At 37.1% G+C, this 24879-nt stretch overlaps 1 protein-coding gene and 1 non-coding gene across 2 annotated transcripts; one reads left to right on the forward strand and one right to left on the reverse strand.

Moving 5' to 3' along the window:
* Positions 1–6789: 6789 nt before the first annotated feature.
* Positions 6790–7854, reverse strand: LOC133832444 (uncharacterized mitochondrial protein AtMg00820-like). Its single transcript, XM_062262788.1, has 2 exons — positions 7531–7854; positions 6790–6858 (listed from the first exon to the last, which is right to left on the reverse strand). The coding sequence occupies exons 1-2, from the start codon at positions 7852–7854 to the stop codon at positions 6790–6792; spliced, it is 393 nt and encodes a 130-aa protein (XP_062118772.1).
* Positions 7855–22993: 15139 nt separating this feature from the next.
* Positions 22994–23100, forward strand: LOC133813289 (small nucleolar RNA R71). Its single transcript, XR_009884318.1, has one exon. It is a non-coding gene; the product is annotated as a small nucleolar RNA R71 (small nucleolar RNA).
* The last annotated feature ends 1779 nt before the right edge of the window (positions 23101–24879 follow it).

Genomic DNA, 24879 nt, shown 5'->3' on the forward strand with positions numbered 1-24879 from the left:
CTCGGTGGCTCGAGCATTAATTTGTTTATACCCCAAGGAAAGAGGCACGTAGACCTATTTACAAAAAAAAAAATAAGAAAAATTACAAAGGCTTGACTCTCGCTGAGATGAACTTCCTCGGTGATGTCGATCACGGGATCGACCTCGGGGACTCGGCCCGCCTCCACTGCCACCTGAACAGTATTAGCTGCTGCCTTGTTCGGATGAAGTCGTTCCTTGAAGAACAACCTCATGTTGGGGTCATCTGTGAAGGCCAAATCCATTTCTCTGCCATGCAACGCTGAGAGTGTCCTCTGCTAGCACGTCAACTTCCTTGTTGAGGGCAGAGACTTTATCTATGAACTCATGGACCTGGAATTTTAAGACCTCTACCTTCGAGACGGCTGTTTGTGCCCTAAAATACGCTTGCGTGGATTCTCTACGGGCCTTGGCAGCGATGTCCAAATGTTTCAAGGCCTCCTCCAAGGCCTTAGCAGCTTCCTCCTTGGCAGCCTTGGCCTCCATCCTGGCCACTCGAGCCTCCTCTTGAGAAGTTTGAGTCTCCTCCTGTTCTGCCTTAGCATCCTCCAAAGCTTTGAGAATGACTTCCTCCGCGGCCTTAGAGCGGTAGGTCATGTAACGACCCAAAGTTGCTAATAGGGCTTAGTGCCTTGATTAGCGTGTCGGGAGGGCATAATTGGTTTGTGTGTGTGTTTAATTTTTTGAATTCGTGACTATGTGGCATGCATGATTAATATGATTATGTGGAGATGGTCCTAGTGATTAATATGATATATTTACAGTATATGGCTCGAGACAGTCCTAGTGAGCGGATTAGCGAAATAGTCACCACAGGGTTTAATACCTGGCTCGGGGGGAGCCTAGGGGTATTTTGGGAATTTAGAGAATATTTTGGGGTTTATTGATTAACGAATAAGTATTTGGTAATTAATTGGACGTGATGGGATTAATTGGTTAATAGTAGGAATACTTGATGAATTAGCGAACCGGAGAAAATGACTGTTTTACCCTTACAAACCATTAGAAGTTTGAATAAACTTAAAGAGAAAAATGGTCTTTTTGGGTCAAGGATATACTCAGATATGTTAGGAAGTGATCAGAAACATCAAGAAATCTCTCACACTCTCCTTTCCCTTCTCATTCACGTTCACTCTCTATCTCTCTCTCCCTCTTGTGTTGGGGCTTTGAGTTTGCTGAAGGAAAAAGACTTGTTTTAATTTGAATTGGAGCTGAGTTTGGGCTGGGTTAAACTCAAGGATTAAGGCTGGAAGTGGGCAGAGCGTAGCTGGAGAAATTCAAGCCATAAATTGAGGTAAATTTTAAGTTCAATTGCTGATTCTGTTGGAGATTATGTTAAAGTTAGAGTTTGCATGATTCTAGCTCTTAAGCTACTTTTAGGTACTTAGGGGAAGTAAGAATTGTTTATAGGCTAGATATAATGTTTAGACCAAAAGGATAGGAATTCTAGGCTTAAATCCATTTTTGGCTGTTGGTTTGGGGTGTGAATTTGAGGTTAGGATCAAGGAGAAATGCTGAGAAATGGTGCCTTTTATGGGTTTAGGGGCTCGGGTCGCAGCCTTGTTCTTCAGGCGTCGCAGCCCGTGTGTCTTTGGAGGCTGGGAGCCTCTGGTTCATCAGGCGCGCCGCGACCTAGAGGGGTGCAAGTCGCAACCCGTGCCTTCCAGGCCTAGGCCTATGTCTTAGGGGCGGGTCGCAACCCTAAATGGGAAATTTAGGGAAAATGGGGTTTTAGGCTCGGGGATTCAATCCTAGGCGTTCGGGACGAATTCTACTACCTGATTTAGTAGAATTCGAGGTCCTGGAGGCTATTATTTATTCCCTAAGCATTTATGTAAATTAGGAATTGATGGTTACCTATTGACATTGTGACTAGGGTTATCGCTAAGGCTAAGGACCGATGATCGTGCTCGGGACCGCTGTTTATTCTCCACTCAGGATTCATGGTAAGAAAACTGCATCCATGTGGTTGTCATTGGGACTAAGATTCCCTGTAATTGAATATATGCATTCTGTGAGATATATGTCTGTTATATAGGATTTGAAAGTACGACCTAAGGGTGCCAGGGTTGATGATAAGCACACTGGACGCAACTCGGCCAACGTGAGTCGGGGCCAGCTAACTAATCCAAGGACTTGGCCTAAGAGAGCCAGGGTTAGCTAATTAATCAGAAGACTCGACTTAAGCGACCCGGGGTCCACTGAGTAAACAGAGTGCTCGGGCTAAGGGTGTTGACCCTGAATATTTGTATTGTTGATTGAAATGTATGCTTGAGAATACATGTTTACCATTATTTAGCTTAATGCTTATGTTCTGTTGAATTGCTAGTGATTTGAATTAAGATTGATTGGATGCCACCACTGTTATATGTGCTTGTTGTTTATGGTTTTCTTGCTGGGCCTTGGATCACGGGTGATACGTGGTGCAGGTAAAGGCAAAGGGAAACTAGATCAACCATGAGTTGGAGAGCTCTGGGGGCAAAGTGTACATAGTCAGCTGCTCGATCGCCATAGCCGATGGATAGTAATAGGGGCAGAGCTCTAAAACATGTATTTTCCCATTAGAATGGCTTTGGGTTGTATCAACTTTTGAGGATTGTAAATTACCACTTATACCCTGTTTTTGGGATCCCATGTATCAAACATCTATTTTAATGAAAATTAATCATTTATGATCAAAATATTTTAACCCTAACCTGATGATTGACCTTATGATCACATTTTTGTTCAAACAACTTGATTAGCAAGTCTTGCACTATTTTAAAATACACATTGTAACGACCTTGGTTATCCAGGGCATTATAGGTCGCCTCCTTCACCTTCTTGGAGGAAGAGTCCTCCACTGCTTGGAGCTTGGACTAATCCTCACCTAGTCGGTTCTCCAGCTCTGAGGCATGGATCCTCTCATCCTCGAGAGCCTTTTGAAGCTGGGAGTGCTCTTCGAGAGAGACTGACACCTCTCGGGCCTCTTTCAACTCAAAGGACCTCATAGTTACAATGTCCCCATGCCATTCACATAATGGTGGACCGTGTGGTGAAGAAGAGTTAGTATATAGTATACTAACATACTATAAAATCAAAACAAGAGCAAGGCCAAGCAGTATGTCTCACTACACCGTCTGACATGGGAAAACGTACAGTTACCCCTGACATTGTTAGGAACATGTTACCTCAAAAAGTTGTTGGCTACAACCTCGTAAATGGGCCCCGTGTGATACACATGGGCCCACCACCTCCTTAATTATGGGAAAGTTTATTTATTATCTTTTATGCCCTGATTAAGTGGGAATGTTTTGTAATAAATCCTCATTAAGGGAGTTAATCGTCCTCAGCCTCTATAAATAGGGCTAGGGCACACATTGTAAAGGATCCACACTTTGGTATTTAGAGCCGTCCCAAGAGCTGCCTGAACTCCATTGAAGCTTGAAACCCTCAAGCTTCCTCAAATCCTAATACAATAGACACGTGGACTAGGGTTAACTAATAACCTAAACCACGTAAAATATGTATCTTCTTCTTGCATTTTCTTTAAGTTTATTTTAATTAGTTGATAGAGAAAAAGACAGTCAACATTTTGGTGCTTCATTGAGTGCTTGAAGAAATCTTTTAAGATTCAGCAATGGTGACTACTGGAAGAAACGCAATCGATGATGTCTCTCCTCCCACCACCGATGAGGGGGGAGAATTAGTTGTGATGCATCTGAAACCTGGCAGTGAAGTAGTATTGTGACAAAAAGATTTCTTAATTCCTTTCAATTGCTTAGATTGGAGCTTCAGTCAAGAAGTCAATCCACTATTTATTATCATCTAATAATCCCAAAGCATAACATGCGGCTTCAAAAGTAGGATATATCACCCCATTTTCTGTTCTAATACTTTCATATAAAGTGCTTCCTTTTACAAAATTAAGCAACATTCTCGTATAGAAGTGTTCTCCAATTGAAGGATGCGTGAAGTAAATTCTTCCAATTGCGATGCCATTTTTTCTCCTAGTCCATGCTTTGTCTTTTGAATTCCGAACCCAACATGCAGGGAAATCAAAATAATTTATCTCTCATGCATCATCATAATTCTTATTTTCCTCCAATCATTCAATGTACTTTGTTTTTTCTATTCCAGGTATGCAAATCACATTTTCAATACATTTATTTTCTTTGATTATTATTGTATGCTCTCTAGGTAAATGGAATGGCAATCTTTCATCTTCTGGATGTCTCTAATATATGTCAAATTGGAAGATTCTCCAACAAGTTTTGGTCCCTTATATATAATTGCAGTCCAAATATGTTTTAATCTCATCTATTTCTACGATAGTGTTAATAAATTCCATTGTTGTAGTTGTTCTATCAGAGTCTTTATGAACATATTTGAAAATATATTTGACTGATCTTGAGTAATTGAAAATCATGACATTAATATGTGCATCACATTCGACAATGAAATTCCTATTATAAGGGACTATACATCGATCATATAAAAGGACACCTTGTTGGAAACAATTTTCTATTATGCACAGTAAAAGCGCAATAGGTGGGCCTATGAGATTACACTTTTTTTTCATTTAAAACACTTTTTAACTACAAATCCATTAATATACATATATTAGTCTTAACACACATAGAAAAAGAAGGAACATTCTAGTTGAAGTCTACCAAGTGTCCTTGCTATTTGTTAGTATTTATAACGAACATCCAATCCAAGTTTTTACGTTAAGAACTCAAACCAAGATCTTGCGATCCATTCTCCACACCTTAAGACATATTTGGGCATGTAGAGAAAAATTGAAATTGTTTGTGACTCACAAGATGTACTCAACATATGAGATCTTGGAATAGACTTTGAGAAACTCATGTTTTTCTTTGAGAGAGAGTATACGATATATATATTTATATATTCTGTGAGGGAGTGAAAGCTTTTGAAAAACTTGTGTGTTTCTGATCTAGAAAATAATACACATTTATATTATTTTTCTAGGCATTATTAATTATCATCTTATTATTTAAAATAATTAAATCACATTTAATTATTTTCTTAATAAAATAATAATTAAATAATTGAAAAAGCTACACACTGAGACACCACTTAGTGTACACGCCAATCATTGTGCAAGCACAGTGAGTGGCGTGTGACACATGTCACCACCAAGTGGCTTGTATCCCAATATCTTTTAATTATTTATTTAAAAAAATAATTACTCAAAATTATCTTTTAAACTAAGTTATCAAATTGATATTTAAAATAAATATATGAATAATCGATAATTCTAATCCAATCAAAATTATATTTTATTTAATTATTGAACTTAATAATTATTTATTTGAATAACCACAAATCCAAATTCAAACCCAAGTTTAACTACTAGATTAATATCTCACATTCAAATAAAGAAAACTTAATTAATTATTTTTTGTTGACTCGCAATTTGGCCAACGACACGGAGTCAAATATACGACAAAGGATAAAACGGCAATAAGAAAGATGATCTAATGGAAGAGAAGAAAACACCACGGATTTATAGTGGTTCGGTCCCAAAAGATGGTAATGACCTACGTCCACTTAGTGCTATTATTAAGATTGAATCTCAAAGCAGTGATCAAAGAACTAGGGTTCTTGAGTAAACTTTGGAAGAAATACAATAAAGCGATGGATAATTGCACTATAGTTCTCTCTTTTTCTCTATCTTAGCAAAAAGATTCAGGGATCAAAAGTCCCTTCCTTGAGCTATTTCATGTATATTTATAGGCTCAAGGAGGGTTACATATGCCAACGTGCCCTATCTTTCCTTAATAATCGCGTATCAAGATAATAATGAAGAAATATTCAATGCAATTATTATAAGATTACAGTTTAAGAAGGAAATAAATCAGGTTATTCGACCAGCCTGGTCGTATCTAAAAATTAACCATGATGAAGCGGTGTGAATCTGGTCGATAGTCGAGTAGTACTTCTGCCACGTGTCAACTACGTGTGAGAAATCCTTGCCACATCATTTGCAGCCGTTTTTAGGGTAAACATGTTTCATTAATTTTGAACATTATAAAATAATTAATTCTTATTAATTTAAAAAATAACTAAATTATCTCCTAATTCAATATCTTCCCAAAGAATATTTTTTTTCTAAATATGTGTCCTACACAATTTTCTCGATTTCAACTCTTACATTAAATAGTGTTGATAGTGTCGGTTAAATGACCTATGGACCTATAACTCAAAACTCCAATAAATTTAGATTATTAATTAAAACTATTTTATCAAATATTCTTATTTATTAATCAAAATATTATTTCACTAAAAATATAGGATTGCACTCTTAGAATTATTGACATAATATTTATTGAGTACTTTGTAATGAAGTATCCATTGATTTAATCATTACATACAATTCAATCCTCTAGTAATGATTCATAATTAAAGCTAGGATGATCCTATATTAATTATTCATAATTAAAGCTAGGATAATTAGCTATCTCCTTTGTGAACTATCTTTATGATCAAGTGATACTTCATTTCAATATGGTTTCCCCTCTTGTGACACTTTGATTCCTTTGAGTTAGCTACTGCCCCACTATTATCATAGTATAGTACTAGTGGCTTATCCATATCTAGAACAACTTCCAGATCTATATAAATTTTTTTTGAGCCACACTGTCTCCATAGTTGCTTCAGAAGCCGCTATGTATTAAGCTTCTGTGGTAGAATCTCCAATACAGGTTTGTTTGATTCTTCTCCAGACTACAGCTCTTCCACCAAATGTGAACATTAGCCCAAAAGTCAATTTTCGACTATCTCTGTCTGATTGAAAATAAGAATCAGTGTATCAAGTGGGGTACAGGTCACTACCTGAACATACAAGCATGCATTCTACAGTTTTCCTAAGATACTTGAGAATATTATTTACTGTTATCCATTGACTCAATCCATGGTTGGATTGATAACGATTGATCACCCCTACTGCATAGAAAATTTCAAGTCTTGTACACAACATGGCATATATAAGACTGCCTACTACTGAGGCATAGGGATATTCTCTCATATCCTCTTCTTTTGAAGGTGTCTTAGCACACTGTTCAAAAGACAATTTTGTGACGAGTTGGCATGCCACCCTTGGAATTTTTCATATTAAAGAGTTCGAGCACCTTATCAATATAAGTTGATTGAGACATTGCCAAAACTTTGTTTTGTCAAAATTTAAGGACATGCATGCCCAAATCATAGATTGCTTCTCCCAAATATTTCATTAGGAATTGTTCGGCTAGCTAATTATTTACTTTTGTTAATGTTTGTACATCATTCCCAATGAGTAGATTATCATCAATGTAAAGAACTAAGAAGACCACGTTTTCATCTTTGAATTGTTTATAGACACAAGGCTCATCGACATTTTGTTCAAAACCATAAGTCTTAATTGTGTCATCAAATCTGACATTAAAAGATCTAGAAGTTTGTTTGAGTCCATAAATGGATCTAAAAGCTTACAAACATTTTGTTCTTGACCTTTTACCTTGAACTAACCTGGTTGAGACATATAAATAGTTTCGTCAAGATAGCCATCAGAAAAGCAATCTTAACATCTGTTTTCCATATCTCATAATCCATGCATGCAACAATGGGCAAGAGTATGCGAATAGACTTTAGAATGGCTATAGGAGAGAAGGTTTCTTCATAATCAACCCCTTCCTGTTGGGCATAGCCTTTGGCTACAAGCCTTGCTTTGAAAGTCTCTACCTTCCCATCCACTTCTCCTTTCTTCTTGAATATCCATTTACAATCAATGTGCCTGACATCTTCAAGTGGTTCTTCTAGAGTCCAGATAGGATTGGAATACATTGATTCCATTTCTAGGTTCATGGAATTTTTCCATTTTTATTTGTTAGAATCATTTAGTGCATCTCAGTAAGTCAATGGATCATTATTGTTTTTATCAACACAAACATTTTAACTTCGTATTCATAGCAGAGCGGTTGTCTGAAAATCCTCCCACTATAATGAGGCTCTTAGTTGTTATGAATAGAACTAACTATGTCTTCTTGTCATTGTTTCTTGTCAATTGTTGGTGATTTACAGATTTGATCAAAGAGTATTTCCTCCAGTACAACTTTACTACAAGACTTATAATCATTTATATATTCATATTCATGAAAAGTTGTATTTCTTTATATAAATGTTTTGTTTTCTTTTAGACTATAAAATATACCTCTTATTTTCTATTTAAAATACCCTACAAACAAGCAAACTTCAGAATGTGATTCTAACTTCCCAATTTTTCCTTTTAGCACATGTGTTAGACACCCTCATACACAGAAATGGTGAAAACTAGGTTTTTTACAATTCCATAACTTTAAAAGGTGCCTTTTGGATAGAATTAGATGAAACTACATTCAATATGTATAAAGCAATTTGAATTGCATATCCCTAGAATGGCAGTGGTAGTGATAAATAACTCATCATTGATCTAACCATGTCCATTAACGTCCTGTTTCTTCTTTCTGAAACACCATTTTTATGTGTCGTTTCAGGTGCTGTTAGTCGGGATTGAATTCCATTCTCTAGCAAGTGGTGCTTGAATTCTAAATACATGTACTCTCCTGTAACGCCCTGGCTACCCCAGAACAGTTACGGAGAACGGTGAACCGGAAATTTGACTCGCTACCCGAGTCCTTTGGCTAAAAACGTGTTCTAAGTGTTAATATCAGGTTAAGGTGGAAAACCAGTAAAAGGAAAGGGTACATTTCATTAAGTAAATAAACTGCTCATGAGCCTTTTAAAATGTTTACAAGTAGTTTATATTACAAAAGAGTCGCTACAGTTTCAATCTACAAACTCCGCCGGCCTAAGCGGCAAAAATAGGGTAAACCCCTAGTTCCTCTGAGAACTCCTTGACCGTGGCGGTCAAGCGGCCCTGTATGTACATTACATCGCCCAAGCTCTCCACTCAAGGCTGGCCAAGCTTTTCCTTTCCTTTACCTGCACCACATAGCACCCATGAGCCAAGGCCCAGGAAGAAAACATAATAGAACATGATGTAATATCAACAACGGCCATAATAACCACTCAGGACTATCGGTCCAACAAATAGGTGACAATAGCCAAAAGTCACAGTAATGAGCATCGCTCCTTCTAGCCATGTGACGATAGGGTCACCAGGGCTTAACTGATAGGTGATTTCTTTCATAAGCATGTTCAGGACAGGTGCATGGTGATTGGTCACCAACATAACCTTCCTCACGACTCTAGAGTCGAAACTATGGACAACGTCCCTTAGCCACGTGACAAACGGTCACCAGGGTCATATACCTTGGCTATAGTCATCTGGTCGTAGACCAGGCAAGCGCTTGTAAGTTCATCGACCTTAGGGCCGGTTTCGCATTAATGCCATAGAGCCATTCAATGCGTGATCATCGACTTTAGAGTCGGTCCCTGACTAGTCAGTGTCTTAAACAGGTGATCATCATTCATTAGCATTTAATATGCAATCCACGTTCACATATAACAAACAACATGCCTCAATATCAAACCATGCATGTCATATACCTGTACAGGGTGCAACTGTGTCCATACACTGTTTTCTTACCTCAAGTTCGAGCGAGAAGTATGATAAAGACGACCCCTGAGAACGATCGGTCTTTTAGCTCCTTAACGGTTACCTAATCACAACCAATTATAACCTCCATTAATGAGAATCCACAATAATAGGGTCTTAACCTAAGCACCATCCTCGGGACCTCGAAACATGCCCACACGGTGAGTAGAATCGATCCCGGGCCTTAAGGATTGAAACCCCAAGTCAAAAACCCTTAAAAACACTCAAAACGGGGTTTGGAAGGAACAGGGTAGCGCTACAGCGCTCAACCCCTAGCGCTACAGCGCTATACTCAGAACCGCCCAAGTGCCAGAAACCTCCCTGAGGAGCGCTATAGCGCCCTAGGGTGGGCGCTGTAGCGCTACCTCCAGCCCAGAACACCCCTGAACCGACCTTCTTCATCTCCTTCGATTCTAACTCGATTCCCAAGCTTCCAAAGCCTATTCTTGATGCCAAATGAACCCAAAAACCATCCCAACACATCCCAAACATCACAAGCATGGGAACCCTAGCCAAAACTCCCAACAAAACCCATGAATTCACCCTAAACATTTCAGCTGCAAAACAAAACTAAAACAGAGCAAACCAGAGAAACTATGGTTAGAAACTTACCCAAAGCTTGGATTATGATGGCCTTCCCTAGTGGAACATACTCCCAATCTCCCAAGGCTTGCTTCCCAAGCTAGAATCCTCAAAGTTGGTTCAGAAATCACAAAGAACAGTGAAGAGAAAAAGGTACGGGAGGACTCTCAAAAACACTCTGTTTTTCCATCACCTTTTCAGCTGAATAAGGGTTATATCTATCCTAGGGGTGAAATGACCATTTTACCCCTAGGTCAATTAATGGTTTCTAAAGACTCCCAAGGGCATTTTTGGTACTTTCCTCCTAACTCGTTAATCATAACTAACGCTCTCCAATTCCCGTTATTCTCGAAAATCATAAACACCAATAATTCACATCCCGCTACCCTTTATCTCCCGGTAACGCTCTAATCATCAAAATCACCCCGAGACTCAAACCAAGTCCCGACACTTAAACCCGCTGTGATTAAACCGCTAATCAATAATCTACGATCGTCTCATGTCGAACAGCTCGAACAAACCCACATCATAATGTGGTCTCAACATATATCACCGACATGCATACAATTAACATTATATTATAATATAATTCTCATAAACATTCATAAACACGTTTAACAGCATAATTAAGCAACTATGGCCCTCCCGGCCTACTAATCCAGCCGTTAAACCACATTAAGGAATCCGGGGCATTACATCTCCTCCTCGATTTGATTAAAGAACTTACAATGATTTACCAACCTACTTTTCAACTTCTACTTGGAATTCCTTAAACTTTCCAAAAGTCTCAAATTTCATTTGCATTAAAATATAGGTAACCATATCTTGAATAATCATCAATAAAAGTGATGAAATATTCAAACCCTCCTCTAGCTTGTACATTAAGAGGTCCACAAACGTCTATGTGTACAAGTTAAAGTGGTTCTTTGGATCTTAAGCCCTTTGCATAGAAATGTATTTTGGTCATTTGGCCTTCCAGACATGATTCACTAACTGGAAGATAACCAACATTTAATTCTCTTAAAGGTCATTCGTATACTAACTTGTTTATTATGTCCAGACCAATATGTCTTAATCTTAAATGCCAAAGATATGTATCATTATCTGTAACGCCCTAATTTCTCATAATATTATTGAGAACACATCGTTGAATCGTAAACGTAGATGTTGCTCTTTTATTTAAGAAGATACCACAAAGCAAAGGCATCCCATGTTTTTACAAAATAAATAAGGTCTTTAACAAAATTAACTAAGAAACATTCGAATTTAAAAAATAAAAATAGTTATAAGAAAATGCTTCATAATCAAAATCGTAGGCCCTTGATCATTCCAGCGGCTACATGGTCCTCGAGAATACATCACTAATCTATTTAGGTCTCATTCGCCACCGACCATTCTAACCTCAATCATCTGCACAATAATATCATAAGGAGTGAACTTCTAAGCCCAGTAAGGAAAATGCATACAAGCAATCATACAATCATATAGTGATAAAAAAATCATATCATAAGTTCATACAAGATTTCATAACAACACTAATTTATACTAATCATACAAGATCATAATACATTCTAAGTCATAAACAAACTTTAAGTCATAAACAAATTATATTGTTCATACATAGGTCATAATAACAAATAAGGCAAAAGAAAAGATAAGTGCATATAAGGGTTGGCAATCAAGCCCTGAACAACACTTAGGTTCGTCATACAAGTTTCGGCAACCGAGCCTACCAGATATCACTTAGGTCTGTCATACAAATTCTGAACACCTTAGGTCTAGCCACACTTATCTATTTTGTACCTGAAATGTTAGGGTCATACAAATCACTTAAAAGTTCATAACTAAAACTACATAATTTTCCTTACCTGGAGTGTGGAATAAAAGAATAAAAAAAGATTGCTTGTGCTAATATATCTCGCCAAAAACCTTATGTATAACATAAAAGATTTAATATTAGAGACTATAATAATAACTAATCTTTCAAAAATTCTAAACCTTATAAAAGTCATACATTAACCCTAGAACAAAATATCAAAACTTCCAAAATCCCAAGCATCCACAAAAGCATCTATCCTTGAGCAACTAAAGTTTTGAACTTAGTATGCTTATGGTATTCAGCCATATGGGGATTAATGAACACAAATGGTAGAGCTTCTTGAGAGAGAAATTTTGAAAATAAGAGAGTGTTTGGTAGCTTTGATTGTGTGAGAGCTCTAATGCTCTATTTATAGGCTTTAGGTCTCAACTTCCTTCCTTAATTTTATCCACTATTCTTCAACAAGTTTTTAAAATTCGAATGTCCCTCCCCCTTGTTAGTTTCGGCCAGCCCCTTTCATTCTCCTAGTCATATGCTACAACTCCTCTCTTAATGCCACATAGCCTTTTGTGTAACAAAAGTGAGTCAAGGTCCAAGCCTTGCTTCCTACATTGTCTCCACGCCTATGACTCACCATTTTCAATTTCAAATACTTCAACAAGCTTCAAGTTATCATCAACTTAGTCACTTAGTTTAAGCTTAGAGTGACACCTAGTTCTTTAAGTTCAAAATGAATAAATTTTTAGCCTATTTTTATGCTCTGCACGCCTATGAATCTCTTGGTCTTCAACCAAGTAAAACTTAACTCCTCACATTAAGCTTTCCATGCCACCTTATTAAACCATTTTTGGAACATTTCAAATATCTTAATCTATACATAGTTTCACCCAAGCATAGTATTTAAAATGGTTGAGTCTTAAACTAATACCACATGTACATAACTTAAATCTCCAAGTAACATCTGTACATATTTTATAAATTCTTATTTCTTCGAAGAAACTATATACTAACTTGATCATATGCTAAAATATAATACTAATCATAAATAATTATAATTATCTAAATTATAATTATTTTCTAACTCATAGAAATCATACCTTAAAATAATTAAACTTAAAGACAATCTTTTAAATTCTACCGCTCAAGTTATATCTATAAACTAATAAAACTAACCTATGGACATAATTAAGGACCTTATAAGAAAATATTAACCTTGGTTATTACAATCTTCCCCTTTAAAGAAATTTCATCCTCAAAATTTTACTTACCAAAAATCTCACAATACTGTTCCCTCATATCTACCTCCAACTCCCACGTTGCCTCTCTTTCAGTGTTATGGCTCCACATCATTTTAACTATAGGGATACTTTTGGACCTTAACTCCTTAGTTCCCCGTTCTAGAATGTGTGCTGGTCGTTCTTCATAACTGAAATCCTTCTTCAACTCTTGAGCCTCGTAATTGAGCACATGGCATGGATTAGATACATACTTCCTCAACATAGATATATGAAAAACATTATGCGTTTTAGCTAATGATGACGGTAAGGCCAACATATATGCTACTTGTCCAATATCTCAAAAGGACCTATAAACCTTGGACTTAACTTTCCTTTCTTTCTGAAATGCATAATCCCCTTCATCGGAGATACTTTGAGAAAGACTTGACCGCCTACTGAAAACTCAACGTCTCACCTCTTAACGTCAGCGTAGCTCTTCTGGCGACTTTGAGGGCAATCATTCTTTGTCTTATATTTTCAATCGCTTCTATTGCTTCTCTTATAGCCTCAAGTCCTAAGTATTGTCTTTCACAAACCTTGTCTCAATGAAGTTGTGATCGACACTTCCTTCCATAGAGCCTTTCATAAGGTGCCATTCCTATCGTAGCTTGATAGTTGTTGTAAGAGAAATCTATTAATGGTAGATACTTGCTCCATGATCCTGAGAAGTCTAATCCACACGCCCTCGACATATCTTCTAATATTTGGATGGTGCATTCTGATTGACCATCAGTTTAAGGGTGAAATGATGTACTTAACTTTAGCTTAGTGCCCATAGCACGCTGTAGACTTTCCCATCACTTTGAGGTAAAAACCGATCCTCTATTAGAGACTATCATCCTTGGAACAACATGTAATCTCCTTGTCCTTTCCACGTAAAGCTCCGCGTATTGCTCTGCATTGAAAACCGTTCTTATTGGAAAGAAGTGAGCGGATTTTGTAAGTTTGTCTATTATTACCCAGACCGAGTCGTGTTGCTTGGTGGTCCTTGGTAACCCCGTCATGAATTCCATGTCTATATCCTCCCTTTTAAATTAAGGAATTTCTAATGATTGAAATGTTTCATCGGATCTCTGATGTTCGACCTTAACTTGTTGACATGTAAGGCATTAAGTTACGAATTCTGCTATCTCTTTCTTCATTCCTGACCACCAAGACATTGCTTTAACATCGTTGTACATCTTATTCGACCCCGGATAAAGTGAATACGGAGTGGTGTGTGCTTCTTGCATAATACTCTCTCTTAATTTGCCCTTGTCTGGCACACACACTCAGTTTCTATATCGTAGCATGCCTTCCTTAGTCATCGTAAAATCAGCATTCTTCGAGCTTTGTAGTAACACCCTTTTCTTAAGAAGAAACTCATCCTCTTGCTGATTCTCCTTACTTTCCTCCATAAGTGTTGACTTGATCGTGAGATCAGCTAGTCATCCAGTTATTAACTCAATTCCAGACTTCTTTATATCATTTTGTAAGGGTTGTGTTATCCCCCTAAGTGTCGATATGCTTCCGTAACTTCGTCTACTAAGTGCGCCTGCCACGATAGTAGCCTTTCCCGGATGATACAAAATCTCACAATCATAGTCCTTTACTAGCTCCACCCACCTCAGTTGTCTCATATTGAGCTTCTTTTGAGTAAGGAAGTACTTTAAACTCTTCTGGTCCGTAAAGATTTCGCACTTCTCTCCGTACAGACAGTGCCTCCAAATATATAGAGCAAAAACCATAGCTGCTAATTCCAAGTCATGGGTCGGGTATTGTGACAGTCAGAATCCCGTGATCCGTAAGGGGAAAGATCGGGTAAGCTGTGCAATCCCACACCACCTGGGGAAGGTCAAGTGTGATTATTCTAAGACTGTGTAGGTATGGGACTACACAGTTGAAGAGGGCTTAAATGGATTGATGGGTACTACCTATATCAGGAAGGTGCATCTTCTTTTCGGTAGCCCATCACTTGAGAACTCCATGGTTAAGCGTGCTTGGCCTGGAGTAATCTAGGGATGGGTGACCTCCTGGGAAGTTTTCCCAGGAAGTATGCGAGTGAGGACAAAGCACGCTGGAAAGACTTGTCTTGGTTTGTAGGGCCAGTCGTCATTCCAGAAAGCAGCCATAGTGACGTGGGGCGACACAGGTATTGTTGCTCGCACTCCTTTAGTTGTCTCGAAGCATATGCGACCACCTTCCCGTCATCAAAACACATCCAATACCTTGCTTTGACGCGTCACTATATACTACAAACTTGCCTTTATCATTTGGGACGCATAGAACTGGAGCTGATATGAGCTTGTCCTTTAATGTTTGAAGGCTTTCTTCACACTTCTCCATCCATGTGAATTTCTGCTACTTCCTTGTCAAATTTGTTAAGGATGTAGCTATTTTAAAGAACCCTTCAACAAATCATCTATACTATCCCACTAAGCCTAGAAAACTCCTCACCTCAGTGGCGCTTCTGGGCTTGGGCTAGTCCTTTAATGCTTTTATCTTTGCTGGATTTACTTCTATGCTATTTTTAGACACGATGTGTCCTAAAAATGCCACATCCTCTAGCCAAAATTCACATTTCTTAAACTTGGCATACAATTGGTGATTCTTGAGCCATTCTAACGTCAGTCGCATGTGTTCTTCATGCTCGACTTTCGTCTTTGAGTAGATTAATATATCGTCTATGAACACCACTATGAACTTATCCAAGCGTCGTTAAATACCCGGTTCATTAGATCAATGAACGCGGCTGGTGCATTTTTTAAGCCAAAAGACATTACCAAAAACTCATAGTGTCCATATCTAGTCTGGAAAGCCATCTTTGGGATAACTTATTCTCGTACCCTCAGTTAGTGATACCCTGACTGCAAATCTATCTATGAGAATACCATAGATCCTTGTAGTTGTTCAAAAATTTCGTCTATGCGGGGCAAAGGGTATTTATTATTGATCGTCACTTTGTTTAACTCTCGATAATCAATGCACATCCTCATGCTCCCATCCTTCTTCTTAACAAAAAGCACTGGTGCACCCTAAGGAGAATAGCTAGGTTGGATAAAACCCTTGTCCAATAGCTCCTGCAGTTACACCTTTAACACTCTTAACTCAGTAGGCACCATTCTATAAGGAACCATCGAAATTGGTGTCGTCTCTGGTGCCAACTCTATTTCAAATTAGAGGTAATCCCAGTAGATCTTCTTGAACACCTCGAAAAATTTGCACACAATATGTATGTCCTTTGGTTCGAGTTGCATCTCTCGTGACCTGTCCATTATGTTGGTTAGAAACACCTAGAAACCGCTACTACTTAATCGTTGAGCTTTGAGAGCTGTGACTAATGGTATGCGAGTTCGAGAAACTTCTCCTTTGAAGGTGAAATACTCTCCGCCTTCTGTTTGAAAGTTGACTGTCTTACCCTTACAGTCTATTGTTGTCCCATGGTTTGCTAACCAGTCCATGCTTAATATTACATCATAATCTTTAAGTTCTAACTCGATCAAATCTTTTGGAAACTCTCCTCATTCGATTCTAACTACAACGTTGCGCACCCCACTACTAGAAAGCATTTTTTTCTCCTGAGGGTAGTTTCGTAAGAAACTTATCTCTAAAAAGTTTTCATGGTTTATCTAAACTATCAATCATATTCATAGAGACAAAGGAGTGCGTAGCTCCTAAATCGAATAAAACATTGAATGGTTTTCCAGAGATAATGATATGACCTAATACCACTATATTACTAGTTTCCGCCTCACCCTTTTGTTACGAATTTTCTACATGCAAGTATACACGTTTGTTTAATAAGTAATATAATGTAAGAAAGGTCAAACCCACAAGGACTGTTACCAAGTACCAAGTACCAATCATTAATTCTAATATTCTATTTAGTTAACGATAATTTGATTATAAAAATTAAGTAAAACTATTGAAATAAGAACGTAATTGCATAAATAAAAGATAGCAAAGGAAATAGAATTCAATAATTAAATGAACTAGGGCAATTAACTTCATTTACCATCCACTTTATATTTTAGCAATACAAATTGTACTATTCAATTCTCTCTTGTGATAGCAGGTCAACGAAAGTAACTTATATTCGTACAAGGATATACAAGTGTCAACCTTATGTAAATTTTCTACATCTCTGTAATAAATGAATTTAAGACATGCATTAAGTAAGACAACCGTAAAGCTACACAAACCAAATAGGTATTCTCGTCCTATAATGAAATCTATGTATATTCAATTAGAGCATAACCAATTCTCACTTCTCAGATTTCGAATCAAAATCATATAAATCATGTAATAGATGGCCAGTCAATCACAAGCATTAAGCATAAATTCGAATAGATCACAAGATAGAATAAAAATCATAAAACTTGCATTAATTCAAAATAAAGTTTTAGGAGAATCCATTAACACCCTAAAAAAAGAGTTTAGTTCATGACAAAATTCATAATGACCATAGAAGAATTAAAAACATCCAAATTACATTAATTAAAAGTAGAAAAGAAGAAAATCTATGACGAGTTCTTTGATTCCACTTGCAATCCTCCACAATGTGCTTATCTCCGTCTCCTACGGTTAATCCCTTCTATAAAAACGTCATTAAGAAAGCTTTTATATTCCCTAATTAATTATGTGCGAAAGGACAAAATTGCCCTTGAAAAATACCCTCAATTTTGCATCCGTACGGACAAGTGTCGCGGCTCCATCTAATAGTGCCCTAACTCTGGGTCGCTTCAAGTTCCAGATTTCGTCTCTGGAGTATTAGCGCCGCAGTTCAATCTAGTAGTCCCGCAGCTCTAATTCTAGCTCATTCTTTTTTTTTCTTCTCTGTAACTCTTAGGGTTGCGGTTTTAATTCCAATTTTTCACCAAATCACCAATTTGACCCCCGGTTTCGCCGAGTTTCCATTCCTTAGCCCGTTTAACACCGTTTCTTGAAGAATTAAGCGCTTCTCCTCCAATTTTAAGATATTTCCTTAATAACCACACTTAATCCTAAAAACACAATAAACACCTGCATAATATCTCATAAAACCAAATAAAAGACTAAAATTACATCTTAAAACACGCCATAAAAACATACCAAAACTAATCCTAACAAATTCCCCCAAACTTATCATTTACTCGCCCTCGAGTAAAGAACACAAATAAGACTCAATAAAACCTAAACAAACCAAGTTGAAAACCATAAAATAGCCTCAAAAATCATGAATGCCATATGTTATCCCCAAAATTTTAGTTTGATGACGTGTCAATCAGAAGTGACAAGTGGCAATGCATGGTTAGTAAATGGCACTTTAATAGTCAATAAATGTGTTGGTTCTTCGAAGTTGTGATAAAGTGATCTGACCGACCTAATAGAATTTCTGTCCAACCGGTAAAGATTTTTGACTAACCAGTTAGGAGTTTGGCCGACCAGTCAGTTGTTTTGACCGGCCAGTCATCTTTTTTGGCCGACCAGTCATTTGTTTTGCCCGACCAGTAAAGTGTTTTGCTAGACCAGAGATGTGTCATGCTAGACCAGAGGTGTGCTAGAGGAGTGCTTTGCCTATACCGACCAGAGGTGTGCTTTGCCGATGAGAGGTGCTTGCCTATGTCCTCAATAACAGCTTCAACCCGAATCATTCTCAACTGCTGCGGGAATCTCTCACATATCCCAGAATAATAGCTATATTATTGTTATTTATATTTTATTAATTAAATTCTATTGGAAGAACTAAGGACCCGGTCAAAGGGAGATATCTGATGTACGATCCATGAGCCTATAAATAAATAGCTCATGGCATCATTTGAGGGGATCTGATCTTTTTAGATTGAGAAAAGCTCTCTAGTTTGGGGACTTTGGGACTGTTACTTGGGGCATTCTTGGGGAATTTTCTGAGAGAGTTTAGAGAGAGAAACTATGTATTTTTTCTACTTACACTTAAGAAACCCTGTTGACTCAAGTTCATCTGATCTTAAGTGTAGGATATATATATCATAACTCCAAGTGGATTAGGCTATTACCAATAAATTGGGCTGAACCACTATAAAATTATCAGTGTCGTATTTTTCTCTTGAAGGTTTATTATAGTTTTGACGTCTACTCGTCGTTGGCCAAAATCGTGGTCAACACCATATGCATATAATTCTAAAGAATAATAATGTGCCACTTCCAATATTAATCCAAAATTTCAATCAAAATACTTCACGCATTCACTGTAATACATCAGTACTTATGCTCATTCACCAATAACCAATAAATGTAAACAATTGAACCAATTTATGCATGCCAAATTCTCACCATCAATCCACTCAACATGGTTATTCCATACTTACACACTTAAAAATCAATAAGACTTTACAAAGCTTGTAATAGATGGCTTAGGTAAAGTTGGATGAGAAGACATTTTAAGCTCAAGTATACAATAAGCATTCAAACCAAGCAACCTATCCCTTTAACTCAACTTCACATCCCACTGTTACCTTTTTTTTTCTTCTTTTTCAAGATTGCGAAAAGTTGACTATTTATTCATCAAATTTTTCTTCTTCTTCTTTTTCACACTACATTCCCTCAAACATAGATTTTTTAGTAAATAACTTAAGGAATGTAGTTTATTTTGAATTTATAATTTCTTTTCTCCTTTTTTTTTCATTCACTGAGTAACCACATGTTTCTACATATGTCCCTTAAACATTCACTCCCCCCTCCAATCAAAAGATATGTTTTTTATGCTCATGGTATAGGACAAAGGGAATAATGAATACACAAATGCAAGTATAGGCTCAAAACATGTGTCAAACAATGGAAAAGAAATCAATTGTCAGGCTCAAATAAGATAACTAGAGACAAAATACATAAGGGCTAGCTTGGACGACTCAATCGTTAAAAATATGGCCTATATCCTCTTCTTAAGTGTGTATTATCTAGGATTTCATCTCAAATAGCAAGCAAGCAAGTTCCAGAAAAATTTCAACTTGTACAATCCACAGTCCAAATTCAACATGCATATACAAAGTTCAACTCCCACATTTACAGCTATGAGCAATAGTTCAAACAAGTATTCAATTAACCACAGTGAAGTGACAAAGTATTTCAATCAAGCACACATATTGTTTTTATATGCACAAATCTTCCTTCAGATTGTACAACATAGCATTCAGTCAATCTCATGGGCAACAAATTATCAACTTGGTTTACACTCTAACAATACCGTGAAAACTAGACTAAAACAACAAAGAACAGCAAAGCTAAAAATAAATCACTTCCCCCCAACTTAAGACTAACATTGTCCCCAATGTCAAACTCAAATAAAAAGAAGAGACTTACCTGAAACCCCATAGGATAACATTAAAATGGAGGAGGCGATGGAGGCAGGTACTGTGGTGGATATGGTGGGTACTGACTTCTAGAGAGCTGCGATGTTTTGTACTGGCGCCTAGGCTCTAATTCCGAATCTTCTCATCACTTGCTCTCTGACTTCCCTAGAGTTGCGATGCTATATCATAGAGTTGCGACTTTAATTATCAACAATTCATTCCAAACTCCTGATTCCAATTATTGCTGAGGCACTATTTATTGTGTTGCAACTCTACAAGTCTCCCAAAATCCTCAACGCCTCCGACTTTGGTAGCATCGCAGCTCTATCTCCTTGAGTTGTGGCTCTAATTCAAAATTTATGGCTCCACCCCTTCTGATCACATTAGAATTGCGGCTCTAATTTCTAGAGCTGCGACTCTAATTCAAATTTTGTGCTATTTTGCTGCCCTTTTTTCACGTTTTTCACGGTTCTAATTACATAAAATATTTACAAAATCTAAACAAAAATAAAATAAAATAAAATTGTTCAACTAAAAATAGAATAAAGATTGAAAATAACAAAAACATAAACTTGAGATGCCTCTCAAGGGCGACGTCGTTAACGTCATTTAGTCGGATGTTGTCCTCCTTCTTAAATTCAACTCGGATCCAAACCACCCCTCATGTCCTTGATATCCATAGTATCATGAGAAGATGCTCGTTTTATGATATTGCACATTTTTGGAACTTTCCACCGCTCATGAAACAATCGAGCTTTCTCACTAAAGATCATTTCACTTTTTGACGAACTGTTCACTTTCCACCTTCAACAATAGATTTCTTCTTAGTAAGTTCAAGCTTATTACCCTCACTTTCCACCACATCAACTCTACAACAAGTTGGAAACTCCATTGCTGCAAAAACATTAAATGTTACCTCTTCTTTTTGCACTCGCAACTTCAACTCGCCTTTTTGCACATCTATTAAGGCTCTACCAGTTGCTAAAATTGCCCATCCAAGAATAATTGGAATATTTTCATCTTCCTCCATATCAAGAGTAATAAAATCTGCAGGAAAGATGGCTTTTTCTACCTTTACTAGAACATCTTCAATAATGCCCCTTGGATGCTTTACTGAGCGATCCGCCAATTGCAAAGACACGGTAGTAGGTCGAGCTTCTCCCAATTTTAACTTTCAAAAAATAGATAGAGGCATTAGATTTATACCAGCCCTTAAATCATATAAAGCCTTTGTCACCATTGAACCCCTATAGAGCATGGAATGTTGAAACTACCCGGATCTTTAAGCTTGGGAGGTAGCTTCTTTTGAAGTATCACACTGCACTCCTCAATAAGTGCCACTGTCTCATAATCCTTTAGTTTCCTTTTCTTCGTCAAAATTTCTTTCATAAACTTCACATAACTCGGCATCTGCCCAAGTGCTTCGACAAAAGGAATGTTGATGTGTAGCTTTCAAAAGATATCCAAAAATTTAGAAAACTGCTTGTCATGCTTATTCTTTTTAAGCCTCTGAGGATATGGGATCTTTATATTGTGATCTATTCTTATTTCTAGCTGCTTTTTCTCAAGGTTCTCATTAACCTCTTCTTCAACTTTATCCTTTTTCTCATCGACCACTTTCAGTAACTGAATAGGCTTGTTACTGGGCTTTTCTAACTATTTACCAATCCTCAAAGATATTGCATTGCATTGTTCTTTTCGATTTACCTCTGTAGTGCTTGGTAAGTTCCCTTGACGAAGGTTTGTCATTAGGTTAGCCAGTTGACCAATTTGAGTCTCCAAGTTTTGAATAGATGCCCTTGTCTCGGTCATGAATTGGTTCAGTACATCAGGTTGTGCTTCAGGTTGCTTCATAGGAATTGGATGTTGTGGTGGTCTATTTTGTGATTGATAAAATCCAGGAGAAGACCGCAGATACTGAGGTTGATTATGCTGAAATTGCTGCTGACTACCTTGACCCCTTGCCCAAGAAAGTTTTTGGTGATTTCGCCACCCTAGATTGTAACTCATGGAATATGGGTTGTTGGAGAGCCTTGGGAAGTTCCCTATTTCTTGCACTTGCTCCATAGGAATGTTTTCAAAATCCCTCATTGTACATTGTTCAAATAAATGAGGTCCCCCACATAACTCACATATGACTTGCATCTGCATAACTAAAGCTTGAATATTGTTCTGCTGTAAGTGTTTTGTCAATGTCTCCACTTGAGTTGACAACATCGAGATGGCATCAAATTCATGCACTCCAGCCACCTTCTTAGTGGTTTCTCTTTCTAATGGTCACTGATAGTTATTCATAGCCATTTCTTCCAACAGATCATAATCCTCATTAGCGCTCTTATTCATGAACGCTCCTCCCGACGCTGCATCAATGATTGTGTTAGTAGTACTGCACAATCCATTATAAAAAAAATATGGACTAACATCCTTCTCAATTCCATGGTGGGGGAATTTTCTTAAAAACTCGTTAAACCTCTCCCACGCATCATATAGCGACTCACCATCTCTTTCGTGAAAATTGTTGATTTCACCTCTATACCTTGCAGATAATGATGGTGGGAAAATTTTGGCCAAAAATTTCTGAGTGAGCTCCTCCCATGTTGTAATAGAGTTGGCTTCCAAAGAAATAACCAACTCTTTGCTTGGTCCCTCAATGAAAATGGAAACAACCTCAACATTACTGCATCATTTGTTACTCTGTTCATTTTAAATGTGGCGCATAGCTCTAAGAAATTCGCCAAATGCAAGTTTGGATCTTCCATTGGTAATCCCCCAAATTGAACCGATGCTTGTACCGTTTGTAGAATGGAGGGCTTAATCTCAAAGTTATTGGCATCAACTGTTGGAGGTTTAATACATGATTGTGCCCCTATGACAGTAGGTCGCACGTAATCACTCAAACTTCTTTGTGTTGTTTGCTGAATTGGTGCCTCCTATTCCGCAACTCCTGCAACACCAATATTACTAGCATGATTCTGAACCATTCTTTCTAACTGTTTCTGTTTCCGAATTCTTCTGCAAGTTTTCTCGATTTCAAGATCAACATGCATCCTTGATTCTAATCCCTGTTGTCGCATAAACTACTTGAACACCTGAAATCACAAATTGTGAAAAACTAGAATGAGAACGGTATAAAATAAAAACAACCAAATTAGAAAAAGAGTTAATTTCCTTGATATTAGTAAAGCAGTCCCCGACAACAGCGCCAAAAACTTGTTACAGATTTTCTACATGCAAGTATATGCGTTTGTTTAACAAGTAATATTATGTAAGAAAGTTCGAACCCATAAGGACTGTTACAAAGTACCAATCATAAATCCTAATATTTTATTTAGTTAACGATAATTTGATTATAAGAATTAAGTAAAACTATAGAAATAAGAACGTAATTGCAGGAATATAAGATAGCAAAGGAAATAGAATTCAATAATGAAATGAACTAGGGCAATTAACTTCATCTACCATCCAATTTATATTTAAGTAACACAAATTATATTATTCAATTCTCTCTCTCGTGATAGCAGGTCAACAAAAGTAACTTGTATTCGTACTAGGTTGTACAAGTCTTAACCTTATGTAAATTTTCTACATCTTTGTGATAAATGAACATAAAACAGACATTAAGTAAGACAACCCTAAACCTACACAGACCAAATAGGTACTCTCGTCCTATAATGAAATCTATGTCTATTCAATTACAACATAATCAATTCTCACTTCTCAGATTTTGAATCAAAATCATATAAATCATGTAATAGATGGCCAATTAATCACAAACATTAAGCATAAATTCGAATAGATCACAAGATAGAATATAAATCATAAAACTTGCATTAATTCAAAATAAAGTTTCAGGAGAATCCATTAATACCCTAGAAAAAGAGTTTAGTTCATGACAAAATTCATAATAACCATAGAAGAATTAAAAATCATCCAAATTACAAAAATTAAAAGTAGAAAAGAAGAAAAACTATGATGAGTTCTTTAATTCCACTTGCAATCCTTCACAATGTGTTTATCTCCATCTCCTAGGGTTAATCCCTTCTTTAAAAATGTCATTAAGAAAGATTTTATTCTCCCTAATTAATTATGTGCGAAAGGACAAAATTGCTCTTGAAAAATACCCTAAATTATGCTTCCATACAAACTAGTGTCGCAACTCCATCTGATAGCGCCGCAACTCTGGGTTGCTTCAAGTTCCAAATTTCATCTCTGGAGTATGTAGTGTCATAGCTCTAATTTGGTAGCATCGCAACTCTAATTCCCATTTTAAAAGAGCCTCAGCTCTGTCTCCCTAGCGCATAGGCGCTAATTCTGGTT

This window comes from Humulus lupulus, chromosome 1 (assembly GCF_963169125.1).
Source record: "Humulus lupulus chromosome 1, drHumLupu1.1, whole genome shotgun sequence".
Taxonomy (NCBI): Eukaryota; Viridiplantae; Streptophyta; class Magnoliopsida; order Rosales; family Cannabaceae; genus Humulus; species Humulus lupulus.

Bases quoted from the DNA above. Each gene is read 5' to 3' on its own strand.
- LOC133832444 (XM_062262788.1), bottom strand. From the start codon at position 7,854: ATGGAATCAATGTATTCCAATCCTATCTGGACTCTAGAAGAACCACTT. The intron at 6,859-7,530 runs GTTAGTTCAAGG...TTGTATGTTCAG, and splicing joins TATTTATATGTCTCAACCAG to GTAGTGACCTGTACCCCACT.